General features: G+C 47.4%; 1 protein-coding gene across 1 annotated transcript in view; it reads left to right on the top strand.

Annotated features, from left to right (window-relative positions):
* Positions 1-2,198: 2,198 nt before the first annotated feature.
* The window catches only part of SPNS3 (SPNS lysolipid transporter 3, sphingosine-1-phosphate (putative)), a 61,627-nt gene continuing 46,635 nt past the window's right edge, over positions 2,199-17,190 (top strand). The window contains exon 1 of the mRNA XM_074320410.1: positions 2,199-2,546. Coding sequence (XP_074176511.1) covers positions 2,435-2,546 — 112 coding nt within the window. The 5' untranslated portion in view covers positions 2,199-2,434. The remainder of the gene's footprint in view (positions 2,547-17,190) is intronic.

Below are 17,190 nucleotides of genomic sequence, written 5' to 3'. Positions count from 1 at the left end.
TGAAAACAACGGTTCAATGAATATTCTGGTACATATTATATGTGTCTCTGGGCACCTGTCTACCTGTAGGGTAAATTTCTGAAAGTGGAATTGCTGGGACAAATAGTTTGTAGGTTTAATTTTTTGACAGATAGATATTACCAATTTGCCCTCCGAAGGGATGGTACGAATTAATTTTCCCACCAACAATGTGTGCTGGTGCCTGTTTTCAGACACTTTTAACTGCATGAGCTCGGTTTTGTTGGGTTTTTTGTTTTGCCAATCTGATAGGTGAAAAATGGTATCTCGTAGTCTTAATTTACGTTTCTTATATTATAAATGAGGCTGAGTATCTATGATAGAAACCAAGAGGGCAGTTTGTAACTGGAGTGGGGTCTGGCCCCTACCCCAGGGAGAGCCACTGTGCACCCCACTCCCTACCACAGCAGATGAGGGGTGGCTGGGCAGACCCGGCCCTCAGCCCTCCCAAGAGCTGTGTCCCCGCCCCCTCACCTGGGATGAGTAACAGTTTCTCTGTGACTGGAAGAGGCATGTTTTATTCAGGCACCCTGGTTTGTCCTGCTTTTCTGTCCCTGAGGGCTGGGACTTGGCCTTTGATGCAAAACAGACGGATGTGCGGCAGGGGAATGGCAAGATGAGACCTGTTTTTATTGGAAATAGAGCTGGGCCAGATGGGGAGTGGGGAGGAGGCTGCAGCAGTTCAGGTGGGCGCTGAGGAGTCTGAGCCAAGCCTGGTGGCACAGACCCTGAGATGCATCAGAAATGGTCATGCAGGACTGACTGGGTGAGGTGGAGGAAGAAGAAAGGCAGACAGGGGATGGGGGCCATTAGATTGGAAGATGAGTGAGTTGGAGGTTACCAGTGGATGGACAAATGAGGAAATGTTTGTTGGATGAATGTCCTCCCAGTGGCCATAGGAATGGGGTAGTCACGTGTCCAACTGAGAGATGGTAAATTCGGCCAGTCTGGCCACAGCGGGTTAAACCACATCTGGGGTGTGTCCTGCTCCTGGCTTTCTGCACTGGCACAATCTGGTTCCCTGGAAGATAATTGACACAGAGCCAGCTTTACCCCTGATTCACCACCTGGGTCTAGCTCCTTCCGTGAAGCCCCCTGTCCCTGTGGCTCTGGGAAGGGTGAGTTGGGAATGGGCTGTCGGCCTGGTGGCCAGACCAGCCAGAGCTGGAGGATGAGCAAGTAAAGTGGAGGGGGAGAGAGGGCACACTGAGGCCCACTGAGCCCAGCCCGCACGCAGGCTCCTAGAGTGTATTCGCTGCTGGCCTGAGAGCAGAAGGTGGTCAAACAGGCCTGGAGGTCAGTGCCTTTTCCCGTCCTCTGTGTTTAAGATCCTTCTACTTTAACCCATGTTTCTTCGGTCTCTCCCAGAAGTCCCAGTTCCAAATGAAGACGTCTCTCAGGTAGCAAGAAAACCCGCTATAACCACCTTAGTCTCTGTGTTAGTGTTGTCAGATAAATTTCAATATCAGATAATGAATAACTTTTTAGTATAAGTATATCCCAAATATTGCATGGGACATACTTACATACTGAAAAAAAAAAAAGCTGCATATCTGAAATTCAGATTTAAAGGAGTATCCTTATTTTTAATTTTCTAAATCTGGCAAGTCTGCGAGTCTCCCACAGCGGGTGAGACAGCCACTGCTGGGAACCACTGGCAGGGTCTGGGGCCTTAGAGCTCAGGCACACCTGCCACCCTTAAGGGAGCACAAGGGGCTTTCCCTCCCTTTTCCGGGAATATAGTCACATGAAAAGAGTCTGAGGAGGGCCTTCATTCCCCTTTCACGAGTGAGAAAACTGAGGCTCAGATTAGTGAAGTGACTTGCCTAAGGTCAAACCTGAGGCAGAGGAAGAACCCAAGCCATTGCTCCCGGCACTCCAAAAGTTCAGACTCTTTGCACGCCCCACGCAGCTTGCAAACCACCCACACTCAGAGTGGGAAAGCCTCAGCATGGGGTTTCCAACCTGCAAATCACACGAGAGGAAACAGACCAACGAGACCCGGGGCCCTCTAGCGCGGAACAGACAGGAACTGGTGCTAGAATACTCAAAAGTGATTTTGAAACCAAGAGCCTGTTGGTAATAACACTACCAACCCCCGTCATTTGCATAGCTCTCTACAGTTGACGAAGGGTGTCCCCGGCAGCAATTAGAATAACAAAGAAAGCAGATGGGAGAGACTGCCTGTAGGACCCCTTGGCAGGCCCTGGGACATTTCTCGTGCTCTCGGTAGCTGTGGCAGGAGGGTTTGGGTGGGAGAGGAGGCAAACCCTCTGGGCAGACTTCCAGAAGCTCCTAGGTTGGAGACCTGGACCCTGGACCCCCAGGCTGGGAACGCCGACCTGGGCAGCGGGCCCAGAGCTTGGGTCCGGGGTTGCGGCTTCCAGCTCCGCCTGTAATACCCCATTGGGCGTTGATGTGTGCGCGGTGTACAGTTCCTGACACTTCTTGCTGGGTCATATTCCAGACGGTGCTGACATATCGTGGATCGGATTTGAATGGGAGGATACTGGGAGCCTGGCCCAAAGGTGGGTTAGGGACGGGTGGGGGGGGGGTGTTGGGAGGGGCTTGGGAGTGAGTGGGGGCTGGGGTGGTGGTGATGGAAAGACATTGGGGGAAAATCTGGTCAAAACGAGACTTATGTAAATCAAACCTTATTTTCCTCCTTACTCACTGCATCCTTTCGGATTCTTTACCTCAAGTTCTCACCTGCAGTTGGCGGAAGCTGCTAAATACTTGAATTTTTCTTCTCCTTTTCACGTGCCTGTGCCGCTGGGGGCGGGGTGGAGATGGGGGTGCGTTTTATGTCCCCCCAAGGGCTTAAAGAGTGCTAGGAGGCTGTTAAAGGAAACCTAAGGAATCTTTCTGAAAAGTTAAAAACAAACTGATGTGGATACAGATAATCTCCCCACACAATTTCTGTTTTGATAACTGTAGGTGTTTCTTTTTCTTGGTTTCTCTATGGAAAAAGTATAGAGATGTTAAAGCTGATGTAAAAAGAGGACATGAGAAGACATGCTGATGTGACCACAGATTAAACTTTTATTTCAAATCTGTTGCAAAGGGAGATACTTTGGAAAAATCCAACTGAAAGATCCCCTCTGGGTAGAAACATTTAATATGAAAAAAAAATTATTAGATAATCATTGGAAAACTGGATTTCAAAAATCTGGGTGAGCCTCAGCCTGTTTGCCAGATGGGAGGCTAGTTGTGTACATAGATCTAACTTCAAAGATCTTCATTTCAGTAAAATCTACTTAAAACTGTTAAAGTATTTTTATCAGAAATGCTAATTACTAAAGGGTGAAGGAATTACATCAGGCAAAAGAGTTCTGCCCCAGATTGGTGGCATGGCGGGAGGGGGTTGTCTATTGTCACAGTGAGGTCTCAATCCAGGCAGGTCCCAGCCCTCTGGGTCTCACCGGTAAAAGTCACCTGGAGGACATGGAGTGACTGGACTACCACCAGTGCAGTGCAGTGAGGAGTGGACATTGGGACAACCACGGTGGGACGCATTTGGACAGTTTCTACAAAGCTACACATAGCCCACTCTGCAACCCGGCATCTGTCTTCCTCAGCACATTCCCAAGGCAACCGGATGCATAGGTCCATCAGAAGACACGGGCAGCACCCATCACCAACCCTCCCGGGCACCCCCAGCCACCCACACCCTCACTACCTCACTATACACAGCACAATAGCGGATGCAGGGTCCTCCGTAGTCTGAGTGGGGAGCGGTTTTCCTTTCGTTTCAGTTCGCAGCGGCCCCTCCTCCCCACCCACGCACACTGGCCCTCCTGGAGAAGCAGTAGACAGGAAGTGCGAGAGAGGAGGCAGCCCCATCCGGATCTGTGGCCATTTCCTGTATCCAAAAGCCTCAGGCTTGACAGCTGCTACCTGGCGGAGCTCGGCACTCTACTTTCTTTCTGCAGCTTTCTTGCTGCTCAGAAAGGCTTCTTCTCTTCTGGGGTGAGCCCCTCAAGTCAGGAGCCCTACCAGCCCGCAGATACACCCACACCTACTTGGCTGGTGAGGTCCACCACACAGCACTTCCTGCCTCCCGGCCCAGCCTCCTAGGAGCATTGGGAGACCCAGCCAGTGGGGTCAGCCTTTGGGTGGCCTCCTCCGAGGGAAGAACCGGACTAGTGAGATGGAGCTTTCTCTCAGGTAGCACTGTGGATGGGTAAGTGGTTGCAGGAGGGGGCAAGATAACAATCCCTGGGAATTTAAGAACTGGGGCCTGACCCTTTCCAGAGATTCTGTGGAGAAAATTCAGCTCCTGAGGAAGCCTGCAGTGTCTGTACCTAGGGCTCTATCATCCCACCTGCATGAGAAATTGGAAACTTGGGAGGGCATTTCTGATTGTCACAATGACAGGGGGTGCTACTAACGTGTGCCTGCAGGAGTTTTGGGACTATGCAGTGTGTTAGGAGTTGGTCCCATCAAGGAGGAATTATCCCTGCCCAAATACCAATAGTGATACCCTGAGAAGCACTGGTAGGGTTGAACTGAATGACTTCTAAGGGACTTTTCAGTTGTAAGTGACTGTTATTTTAATATCCATTGTAGGCATATATGGACTACTGGCAAAATAACCCCAAGAAAAGAAGGTTCAAGGTCTAGGCACACGTAGGATGTATGCGTATGTCTGTCGCATACAAGGGTGTGTTCATGTGCATTCAGGCCCACACGAGTCTGCACAGACGTGGACAGGCACACACAGGGTTATGCGTACACTACAGGTGCATATACGTACACCCGGGTACACGTGTGTACCGCGTTGCAAACAGTCCTCTGGGAGAACAGCCCAGTGATGGATGTAGTACGCTGGGCAGGGGAAGGAGAGAGAAGATAAGGGAGGAGAGGGCAGGGAGTCTTGGGGACAGGTGGATGGAGAGGTTGGGCTGCATTTGGGGACCCCAGAAGGCACGGTGGCTCCACTTCCTTTTCTGGAAACTCTTTCCAGAAACTCTTTCTCTGGCCAGCTAGAATCAAGCCTCTTCCTGGGGCTCTGCCCCCCAGCAAAGGTATTTAGGGCCAAGAAGATGCCATTTGTTTTGAGTGATGGAGTCAGCTGGTAGCTGGTCCCTGGGTTGATTTAGACATGTCTCCATTCACTGCCTCCCACAAGCCTCTGTGCAGTGGGGCCAAGTGCACATGCAGGTGGAGGGGTGAAGGGCTCCTCCGTTGGTCTTGGGCTTCCCCTTTCTGAACCACTGGCTCTGCCACTTGTGCTCTGCGCGCACCTTGCCTGCCTCCTGCCGACAGCCTGCCCCCAGCCCCCAGGCTTCCTCCCACTACTCACTGCCTTTCTTGACCACAATTCCCACTTCCCTGAGGATTTGGCTGTGTCCCATGGACCTTCACAGGGCCCAGCTCCCTTCCCCCCACCCCCCTGCAGGAGCTAGTTACTAGATTTGTCTTGGGCCGTATGTGGGACCCAGGCTGGATGAAGTTCCCATGCCTGTGGGAACAGACGCAGGGAAGAGGTTCAGAAGAGCTGAGTGGAGAGAAGCTGTTTGTAATTAATAGTTTAGGACACAACCATGGCTATAATTCGCCCATGGGTACATTTTTTTAAAGCATTTCATTTAAAAAACCACCATTTACAGGTTCATTTTCTGGTTCACCTCAAGAACAGCCCCAAACAAACAGGTGTATTCATGCACATACAGGCACACTTGAGTGTGTGTAGGCGTGTACAGGCACACATGGGATTATGCGTGCACTACATTTGCACATGAACTCTCCCGGGTGCATCCCTGGGCAAGCTCTCTCTTTCAGCCTCAGTTTCTCCAACTCTGATAGGCTGTCTCTTTGGACCCCCTACCTGAGGGACACACACTGCCAAGCCCAACTGGAGGAGGAGCACAAAGTGTCTGTACCCCGTAGGGAATGCACAGCCCCTAGTGGCAGTTCCCACCCCATACTTGGTAGACTTCTCTAGAAGGGAGTAGATAGGGTGGTGGGCTGCAGTTGCTTCTTCTGGGCTTGCGAGAGCTGACTGAGTGCATATCTTCCTAACTGTGTGTGTTGAGTGATGTTGATAATTTAGCCATGGTGGGAATATTTATACCACAGCAATTGGCAAATGTTACAAGTCCCCCTCCCCCCTCAGTGGCTTGTTGAACATTTCCTTGCACACCACTAGAACAGAATCACCATGTTTCCCAGATTCCTGTGGGAGCTCTCAGCCTGACCCTACTGGGCATGTCACGGGCAGGAGAAATGCAGGGGGCGATAGGGTAGGAAGTGGGAATGAGTGGGGTACAGGCATTTCCATACCTGGGGGTGGGCTGTGTTAAGTGGAACAGGGGCCCCACCCTTTTGACCTTGAGGCACCTTGGACCCAATTGTGACTGTTCCCTTTGCCTGGTAACCCTTTTCCGTCTCTTCCTATCACAAGATAGGAAGACCCAGCTGGATTTCTGCCACTCTGGAAGGGTTTGGGGACACCCCTTTAGCCAGTGGGGATACTGTCTAGAGTCAGCCAGTGCCCCGTCTCTGCCACTTACTAGCCGTGTTACTTCAGGTGACTTAACTGTGCAGAGCCTTGGTCCCATTCTCTATACAATCAGAGTAATGGGGGGAGTGGGGGGGGCCAATGGCTCAGTTGGTTAGAGCGAGAGCTCTCAACAACAAGGTTGCTGGTTCAGTTCCCGCATGGGATGGTGGGCTGCGCCCCCTGCAACTAAAGATTGAAAATGGCAACTGGACTTGGAGCTGAGCTGCTCCCTCCACAACTAGATTGAAGGACAATGACTGATGGGTCCTGGAAAAACACACTGTTGCCCAATTAAAAAAAAAATAATTTATTAGAAAAAAAATCAGAGTAATGATATTTATGTCAACACAGTGTGAGCATTGAGCGAAGCTACCTGTGGGACTGGCATGAAACTAATGATTGATAAATGCCAGTTTCTTTTCCCTCCTCCTGTCTGGCCCCTGGCAGATTGCAGGCACCTCTGATTAGCCTGAGCCATGATAATTGTAAATGCACCAACTTGGCCAGATTGGCTGTCAGATTGGATTTGAAAAAGAGCCCAGATTCACGCTGTTTACAAAAGAAACACCTAAAACAAGGATATGGAAAGTTGAAAGTAAATGGATAGAAAATATCAACCAAGAGAAAGCTGGTGTATCTATACAGAGATCAAACAAAATATTGCTTAAGATTAAGAATATTTATGAGGGAAAATAAGTGTTTACTTAATGATTATAGGAACAACCTGATAAGATGGAACAATTTTCAGTTCTCAAAAACTAACAATATATCCTGAAAATATCTAAAGAAAATACCAAGAAAGAGAAAAGATGACCCATGGGAGAATGGGAGACAATTTTTGCAAATCATGTAGCTGATAAGGAATCTGCATCTAGGATATACAAAGACCTCTTACTACTCAACAATAAAAAGACAACCCAATTTAAAAATTGGCAAAGGATTTGAATAGACAGTTCTCTGAAGAAGACCTACAAATGGCCAATCACCCCATGAAAAGATGTTTAAATCATTAATCATGAAGAAAATGCCAATCAAAACAACAATAAGATACTATTTCATATCCACTTAGGATGGCCAGAATCAAAGACAGATAACAAATGTTTGCAAGAATGTGGAGAAATTGGAATCCTCACGTATTGCCAGTGGGAAAGCAAAATGGTACAGCCACTTTGGAAAACCGTCTGGAAATTCCTCAAGTGATTAAACATGGAGTTATTATTATTTGACCCAGCAATTTTACTTCTAGGAATATACCTAATGAATTGAAAACATAGGTTCATGCCAAAACTTGTACAGGAATGTTTATAGCAGCATTATTCATCACAGCCAAAAGGTGGAAACGATGCAAATATCCATCAAATGGATAAACAAATCGTAGTGTATTTGTGCAAGGAAATATTCAGCATAAAAAGGAATGAAATACTGATACATGCCACAACATGGACGAACCTTGAAAACATAATGCTAAATGAAAGAAGTTAGACACGAAAGGCCATGTATTATATACTTCCATTTATACGAAATGTCCAGAACAGGCAAATCGATAGAGACAGACAGTAGATCGGTGGTTGCCAGAGGTGGGGTGGGAGGTGGGGGGGTAAGGGAGAAGTTGGGGAAAAATGGGAAGTGACTTCTAATGGGTATATGGTAGGGATTCTTTTTGTGATGATGAAATGTTTTAAAGTTGGGGTAATGGTTGTACAACTCTGAATATACTGAAAACCACTGAACTGTACAATTTAATGGGTGAATTGTATGATATGCAAATTATACTTCAATAAAGCTGATACATATATTTTGTATACGTATGTATATATAAGGTCTGCCAATTAAGTTCGCTAACTCATCCTAGAAAAAGTGCTACCTACCTCATTGCTGAATATCACTATGGTCACCTTCGAAGTACTCCCCTTGGGAAGCTATGCACTGATGCCAGCACCTAGTCCACCCTTCAAAGCAATTTTAGAACTCTTTTTCTGGAATGGCCATCAGAGCTGTCGTCGCATTACCCTTGATCAAACTGTCTTCCTTTCAATATTTCCTTTATCTTCAGGTAAAGAAAGAAGTCACTGGGGGCCAGATCAGGTGAGTAGGGAGAGTGTTCCATACAGTTATTTGGCTGAAAACTCCCTCACAGACAGTGCCGTGTGAGCTGGTGCATTGTCGTGATGCAAGAGCCATAAATTGTTGGTGAAAAGTTAAGGTCGTTTAACTTTGTCACGCAGTCTTTTCAGCACTTCCAAATAGTAAACTTGGTTAACTGTTTGTCCAGTTGGTACAAATTCATAATGAATACTTCCTCTGATATCAAAAAAGGTTAGCAACATTGTTGCAACAGGCTCACAAACTTAACTGTCAGACCTTATATATCTGTATGTATGTAAATTCATCTTTATTTTATGCTGCCTTTTGTTTTGGGGTCTGCTCCCCAGAAGAGGCTCAGCCTAGGCTGTAGCTCTTATGTGGGAAGTAAGTTCTTCCCCTGCTTGCCCTTGGGCATTTGACAAGGACCAGGAGGCTTTGCTCCCAAGTCTTTCATTAGCCCTGGGTCCGAATGTGCCCCTGAAAGGTGCCCCACTTCTCTTCTGGGGCTGGGTGGAATCAGGATGAGGTTGAAGGTTCTGGCGAGAGGTATAACCCACCCGCTGTCACTATTTTGACCACTTTGATGTGTGCAATAAAATTCATTCTTACTGAGGATTTGGGCTTTTGGGACTTTTCACCCTGAAGCAGTAGGCATTTCCCCTTGTTTCTAGCTCCTTCTTTCTTCTTTCTCTCTCAGAACCTAACTAATCTCTCCTTTGGACTCGCGCAGAGCAGTTTCTGGAGCATATTTTGTGTGTATTTTATCTGAAGGAAGAAAGTGAAGATATTGGACAGATCAGTGCTTTCCCCCGTGGCTCTTCTGTTCAATAGATGTCTGGGACCCACGTGGTTTGTCAGGGTTTCCTCTACAACAAGGGTCTGCAAAACCTGGCTTGTTGGCAAGCCTAGCGGTGACCTATTTTTGTTGAATCCTGAGCTAATAATGGTTTTAACATTTGTTTGTTTAGAAAAATACATTTCCCCTCCTCCTCCACGAGCTCCCCAACCCTCACAAGAGGAATTCTTTGGAATGTGATTGTTTCTATCTCATCACAGGCATAGTAATAATGCTACACCCCGTCAGAGGTGACTTCTGTTTGAATGTGTGGACACCAGGAGCCCCAGGGGGAGGACCCCTGAAAACAGAAGGGGAAAGGAAAAGGGCCCCTCTTCTTTCTAATCTGCTTTTCTCCCACCATGTTTCTGCCACAAAGGAAGTGTGTGAATTAGGAGAACCTGGACAATGAATGAGTCTACACTCAATGGACGGATAGGAAGACTAAGGCCCAGAGACAACCTAGGGTCCAGCCCCAGGTCTTCTGCCTGGCTGGCTGAGTCACTGGAGACCCCCCGCACTTCAGGGTGGCCTTTAGAAGTCATGTACTGACTCCAAGTGTCCTTGGAGACCCTCTCAGTGGTGAGCTGACCACTCAGACGTTTGGGCCCTGCCTTGAAACTGCAGCATAGTGGAAAAGGCTCTCTTCTTAGTCTTTAGCGACACCTGGTGGTCACTGACCATCATAGCTCTGACTCACCTTAAAGGCAGATGGATCCTGAGAAACAAAGCTTATCCAGTCTGGTAACTTCATTTTCTAAAGAAGGTTGAGTGAGAATAGCGCTGACCTGCCCAGAGTCACAGAGCAATTCATTCTTTTCTTCACTAAAATGTGAACGAACACGGCCTGAGTGCTAGGGACCATGGCACTGGTGATACGGCAGCTACTAAGACAGCGGGGGAGAAGAAACCGAAACAAACAAGAAAACGATCAGACCGTTGATAAGAGCTTTGCAGAGCATTCAAGTATGGAGCTGGGACAGAGTGATTGGGTGACTTCTTTAAACGGAGTGGTCAGCGAGGGCTTCTTGGAGGATGTGACGTTTAAGCTGCTATCTGAATAAGAAGTTGGTGTGCAAGGGTCTCAAGAGCAGCATTCCAGGCAGAAGGTTGTTTAAGTCCCTGAAATGGGGATGAGCTTTCATGTTTGAGGACCAGAGAAAGCAGCACGGCTCTGCCAGGGTGAGCAAGGGGGAGGGTGACAGGCGGTGTGGAGCGGAGAGAGCAGGTCAGACCTGGGCCTGAAGGGTTTTGCTTTTACTCTACACACGGTACAAAGCCTTTGGAACGTCTCCCCTGACCCCTGGAGTGTTTTAAACTGAGGCGTGACTTAGTCTGATGTCCATTTTACAAAGATCACTCTGCTGCTGTGCGGCTCATGGACGGATGGGGGCAGTGGTGGAAACAGAGGGGCCAGTCAACATCCCACCGCAGTGGTCCCGGAGAGGATGGTGGTGGCCTGGACGAGGCTGGCAGTGATGGAGATGGGGAGAAAAGGATGGCCGTATGTTGCAGAGGCAGAGTAGGACAAGATGTGGGAGGGGAAGGAGGGAAAAGACTCATTCAGTGTTTACTTGAGTGTCTGGGTGGACGATTGTGCCTTCAGGGGTGTGAGAAGGCTCAGAGAGGAGGAATTTGGGAGGAGGAACCCAGACTCCTGTTTTGGCCATTCCTGAGTTTATGATGCGTGTTGGACATGCAGGTGGGGATGTCAAGGAGATGCTTGGAAATGTACATCTGAGGCTCCAGGGAGAGGCAAGGCTGAGGATTCCCATCTTCAGATTTGGGAGTCATAGAGATGACCTTCAGCCCCATGGTGCTGGCTGAGAGAGAGGGTGGAGAGGGGGCTGAGGGCCGAGCTCGAGGGTCTGCTTATACAGTAGGCAGCAGAGGATGAAAACCCAGCCATTGGATGGGGAGCGGACGAGGCAGGAAGAAAACTGGAAGAGCACGCAGGTTACAGAGGCTTGGAGAAGAGTGTTTCCAGAGGGTGGGGTCGGTGGGGTCTCCCTCTGCTGAGAGGCCAAGAGCATTAAGACAGAAGCGACCACTTGGTCTGGCTCCAACGAGGCCGTTTGGTGATTTTGATCTGTACAGACCCTGAGCAGTCTCAGCTGAAAGGGGAGGACAAACCCCAGGGCAGTGGGGCGAGCATTCAACATGAGGAAAGGAGACAGTGATTTTGAGGGGACACCGTGAAGGGGAACAGAGAAAACCCTGGTAATTCGAGGGGGATGTGAGTTAGGAGAATTAAAAAAAAAAAGATCGATGCTAAGCCTGTGCTTCAGGAATGAGCTAGTGGAGGAGAGATTGATAAAGCAGATCATTATAGGAAACAAAGTCTCTGAGAAGGGGAGAGATGGTGAGACCCAGACGGAAGGAGGGTCAGCCACTGATTGGGAGCCAGGCCTCTTCAATGGAAGCTCCAGGAAGAAGGGTAATAGAGTAGGTGGTGGGAAGATGAGGGATCCCTTTTCTATTTGCTGCTGCTTCCCACCACCCCCCCCCCAGCCCCCAATATATACCGAGTGAGGGCATTATTTGAGAGTGAAGGGGGCACACAGTACGGGGACTTGAAGAGGTGATGTGATACAGTCATTTTGGAGGGTGGGAAGGGGAACGTTCCAGGGGGAGAGGAGGCTTTCTGGACACTGGCCATTGAAGGCCTGTGGGGATGATTTTAAAACAAATTCCTTGGCACGCTATGTGTCCTCTTGTTCTTATTGTTTTTTCCCCCGTAACATCTAGCTGTTTGGGTGCAAGTATGAAATGCAGGGCTAGGCCAGGGCTGGGGCTTTGTCAGGTCAGTTGAGGGATGGAGAGGGGATGAAGGAGTTAAGGGTTATGATGGTGAAGGCCCATGAAATGGAAGCTGCTGAGGAGGGAAGTGAAGGAATGGGCAAGTGATGGACATTGAACCCTTGGGGGCTCAGGGGACTGCAGGTCCCATGGATTGAAGAGAAAGGTTAGGAGGGAGTTCCAGACAATGACAGAGTGAGGGGGAATTGTGGTCAGAGAGGGGGATGCTTTTAAGTCACGATTTCAAAGGTGGTGCTGATATCGGTAATGACTACGGAAGTGATGGCTGAGATGGAGACAACAACTCTTCTAGGAGAAGTGAAGCAACCAGGCGGCCCCGGTGATGGAGAGATCATCCACATGGATGGTGGTCACCTGAATGATGACAGGAGCAAGGAGGACAGAAAGGGGCTGAGGCAGGCGTCCAAGTCTTGAGTGAGTGCGGGGGTGAGCAGGAGGCCCATGGAGGACGTGGACAAGGAGAGCGCGTGGCCGGATGGGATGCCAGGAGCTTCACAGGAACTGGGGTTTTGAAAGACAGGGAGGGAAAATGGTTTGGACACAGCAATGCGACCAGGAAGAACATCTGCCAGACTCAAGGTTCTGAGAAATGAGGGGCAGGTGGGGAAACAAAGCAAGCACCATCCTCCTGAAAGTTTGCAGGGGAAACCATGTAGTCAAGGAATGGTCAGGTTCATATGGGGCTAAAAAGTGCAAAGGGATTGTGAAAGAGGACTTAAGAGTGTGTGTGTGTGTGTGTGTGTGTGTGTGTGTGTGTGTGGAGATTCAGTGCTGGGAGACTGTGGGTCTCAGCGATGAGGGGCAGGAAATTGGGTCAGATTAGGGAAGACAGAGAGTAGAATGTTAGAACATTCTCTTCCTTCTTTTTCATCCAATTCTGCCCACTTCCTCTTTCCCTCTCACTTTCTTCCTTTGCTTCTCTTTCCCCATCTTCTTTTCAGTTTGTCAGCCTCTCTTATCCACACCCCGGCCCCAGTCCAGGCCCATCACTCAGCAGGGCTAGGTCCCTACTAACTTCCAGTCTCTGTATTCATTAATGCCAAGGGAGAGGAGGACCTTTCAAAACTGCTACCAATCAAATCAGGAGAGCCCAGGTGAAGAAGGGGAGAGGGCACATCGTCCTGACCTTTCTGGCGGAACTATACCCATGTGGCACCAGCAGCTAGGACCCCTGCAGCCACAGGGAGAGCATACAGTCATGTTTATATTGTAAAAACATAGCATTATGTTTTTTCCTGTGATTATAACAACTATATATACCACTACTTTTTCTTTTTTATATTACCGTATTTTGCCAAGTATAATGTGCACTTTTATGCCCAAATTTGTGAAGGAAAAATAAAGATGCACATTATACGTGGGTAGTACTAATTCCCTATCTATATAAATGTTTTTAATTCTTTTGTTTATCCTTATGCGTTAAAAGTGTAACTCTAGAAATCAATAATGATATCCGTATGCAAAATAATATCCTGGAATACCATCATGGGTTTTGTTGAACTTACGATGAACGTGCAACAATGAAGAGTTCTTGGCCTTGTATGATGCGTAGATGTCGTCAATTTGTTACCGGTACGTAAAATTTCTTGTACCTTGTGTCTGTTCGTGTGTTTTGTAATTATTTGTTACATAAAAATTTCTTGAATGATAATATTTAACAACATAAATACTAATATTCCTTTATAATACAAAAAAACAAATACCTAAATGTAAACAAATAAAAATTTGAATTAAAAAATCACATGGAAGATTTTTTCTTTCCTGAAAGTTTGGGCCAAAAATGTGGGTGTGCAGTATACACGGGACTACATTACACATGGCAAAATATGGTATTACACAGAAAAGTTAGTATCTACAAATAAGACACGAAGGTAGTATTGCAAAGAGGATAGAAGCACAGAGTTCAGAGCCAGAGGGGGTGGTTATTTAGTCCTTTTGGGCCTCAGTTTCCTTATCTGAAAAATAAGTATAATTATTATACTCAATTCACAGGCGGTTGCACAGGGCCCAGCCCACTGCAAGTGCTATGTTAGTATTTGCTATTATTATTGGCAAGTAAAGAAAAAAAAAGAGCAGAAAGGGAAAAAATTACCTCTAGTTCTATGAGCCTGAGATAAGTACTACTGTGAACCCTTTGGGATATATCTTTCCACAATTTTTCCCAGTGTATATATGCTCTCTCTATATTGTCGGTTCCGAAGCATGGCATACAGTATGCTCCCAACTCTTATTTTCCCACTCCTGCTTGCACGCATTTTAATTACAAGGAATCCAGGATCTTGAGACTACCCTGACTTATCCAGGAACTGTGAGGGCTTATACCTTGCCTGGAATAGTTTATGGTTGCTATTACTACTTATGGCCACATGGTGTCGCTATTGAAGCCTAGTCCCAACCGGTCCCCAGGACACGCTGGTGAATGACATTGTTGGGTCTTTTTGAAAACGTGCTACACTCAGCTAGCGCCCCCGATCCCCAGTCTTGAGATCTCAGGCTTGCCCTTCTCAGTGTTCAGCTGTTCTCTTTCTTAGGGTGCCCACTAGCTTCAGAGGCCTTGAGTTAGGACAGTTTCTGGCCTCTGCAGGTTCCTGGGTCCATTCAGAGCCTCAATTTTCCTTTCCTCCTTTGGAATCCACACTAGGAGCTTGTTTAAACCCTCCAAATATAAAGGGTCAAATTACACCCCCTTTTCCTGGGAACGTGGTTGCTCACTCACTCCTGCAGGGCAGGCGACTGTCTCAGGCACTGAGGTAGTTAGCAATCTGTGGGAGCTGTTTACTCACCCGACCTCCACTCTCCTTCTTCCTCACTATCAAAGGCAGACTCCCAGGATGCCCATCTTCCCAGCTTCTCTCACAGCTGGGGCACGGGCATGTGACTCAACCTGGCTAGTGGGTCCTGAGGGAATGCCCCCTTGGGGGCTTTCTAGGAAAGATTTTCCTCCCTGATAAATACACATGAACACATTTCAGGAGCAATCTCCTTCCTTCTCATGTGTAAGATGACAAGGCTAAGGTGAAGGCTGTGGTAGCCAGCCTGCAAGACAACCTCCAGTGAGCTTCACCTCCTGGTGTTCATGTCTTTATGTAGCCCCCCCCCCTCCCCCCCCCCCCCCCAGTGAATCAGGGCTGGCCTGTGTGACCAGTAGAATACAACAGAATACAGATTTCGACGGCAGGGCACGAAAGATATTGAAGCTTCTGCCTTGGTCCCTATTGGATTGCTCCCTCTGGAGGAAGCCAGCCACCACAGTTAAGGACACTTAAGGACACATGCCACACTGTGAGGACACTCAAGTCGTCCAGTGGAGAGGAACAAACCGTCAGCACCAATTTGCCAGCTATTGGAGTGAGCCACCTTAGAAATAGAACTTCCAGCCTCAATCAAGCCCAGAGATAACAGCAGCCCCAGCTGACATCTCACTGCAGCCCCATGAGAGACTCTAAGCTAGAAACATTCAATAAGCTGCTCACAAATTCCTGACCCACTAAAACCGCGAGAGGTAACAAATGACTGTTGTTGAAAGCCATAAATTTTGGGGGGCATTTGTTATGCCATAATGATAAGTAATCAAAGACCAACACTATAAAGATTTCAGAAAGGAAAGATGGAAAACCCTGGTGTCATGGTGCCACCAAGTTAACCAACCCTGAAATGTCCTACTTCCCAACTTCTTCTCGTGTGAAATAATTAATGTCCTTGTTTAGCTGCTGTTGGGTCTGCGGTAGCTTGCAGCCACAAGCATCCTTACTGATCTATCCTATAAAAGAAGACTTCCTGTGTGATTTCTTGTCACCTCTTATTCTATGAGGCTGAAATTTTCTTTTGTTAACACATACACACACACACATTTAAATTCTAATGGGAACCCCTCTGGAAGGGCCTCCACTAAAAATAATCTCAAATGAACTTCTGTATTAGAGTTTATGGGGGCAAACAGCCAAGTGAATTATGATGGGCAAACCCATCAGATTTTCTTGTATTTATTTTTGTTAATTTTACATTAAAGGGGTCACACTGGACAGATAGCTTTTGTACACTCTTATTTGCACTTCGCTGTCATATCCTGAACACATTTCAGATCAACATAGACCAACATTACGTAAGAGGTGGTCTGGCCATTGTAGAGGTACCATTATTTATTTGCCCAATCCCTGCAACCTGGAATCTAGAAAGTTGCCCCTTTTTTGATAGTAGGATCACCACATTTACTCTTTTTAATTGTAGTAAAATATACATAACAAAATTTACCATTTTAACCATTTTTAAGGGTACAATTCAGTGGCAAAAGTACGTTCACCTTGTGCAACCATCCCCACTTTCCATCTCCAGAACTTTCTTATCTTTCCCAAATGAAACTACATACTCATTAAACATCAACTCCCCATTGCCTACAACCACCTTTTTGCTTTTGGTCTCTATGAATCTGCCTACTCTACGGACCTCACATAAGTGGAATCACACAACCCTTTTGTGTCTTGCTTATTTCACTTAGCTTAATGTCCTCAGGGTTCATTCATGTTGTAGTACATGTCAGAATCCCCTTCCTTTTTAAGACAGAATATTCTATTGTGCATATATACCATGTTTTGCTTATCCATTCATTCAGTGATAGACATTAGGGTTGTTTCCACCTTTTGGCTATTGTGGGTGGTGCTGCCATGATTATGGGTGTACAAGTATTTGCTTGAGCCTCTTGTTTCAATTATTTTGGGTATATGTCCAGAAGTGCACATCTACTGTAAGGGAAACTGATTTCCAACATGTCACACCGCATCTTGCAAAAAACACAAACTCTGCAGTGTCAGACATCGTGTTTCTTGCTGTGTCTGGGAAGGGGCTGCCACCCATGGTGAAGGATTTGCAGCCAGCATGGGGGTGACCCATCCCCTTCCTGTGTCCTCGGTAACTGGGGACTCCAGATCAT

The sequence above is a fragment of the Rhinolophus sinicus genome, linkage group LG15 (assembly GCF_036562045.2).
Source record: "Rhinolophus sinicus isolate RSC01 linkage group LG15, ASM3656204v1, whole genome shotgun sequence".
Taxonomy (NCBI): Eukaryota; Metazoa; Chordata; class Mammalia; order Chiroptera; family Rhinolophidae; genus Rhinolophus; species Rhinolophus sinicus.
This window is presented reverse-complemented; position numbering and strand designations above follow the sequence as displayed.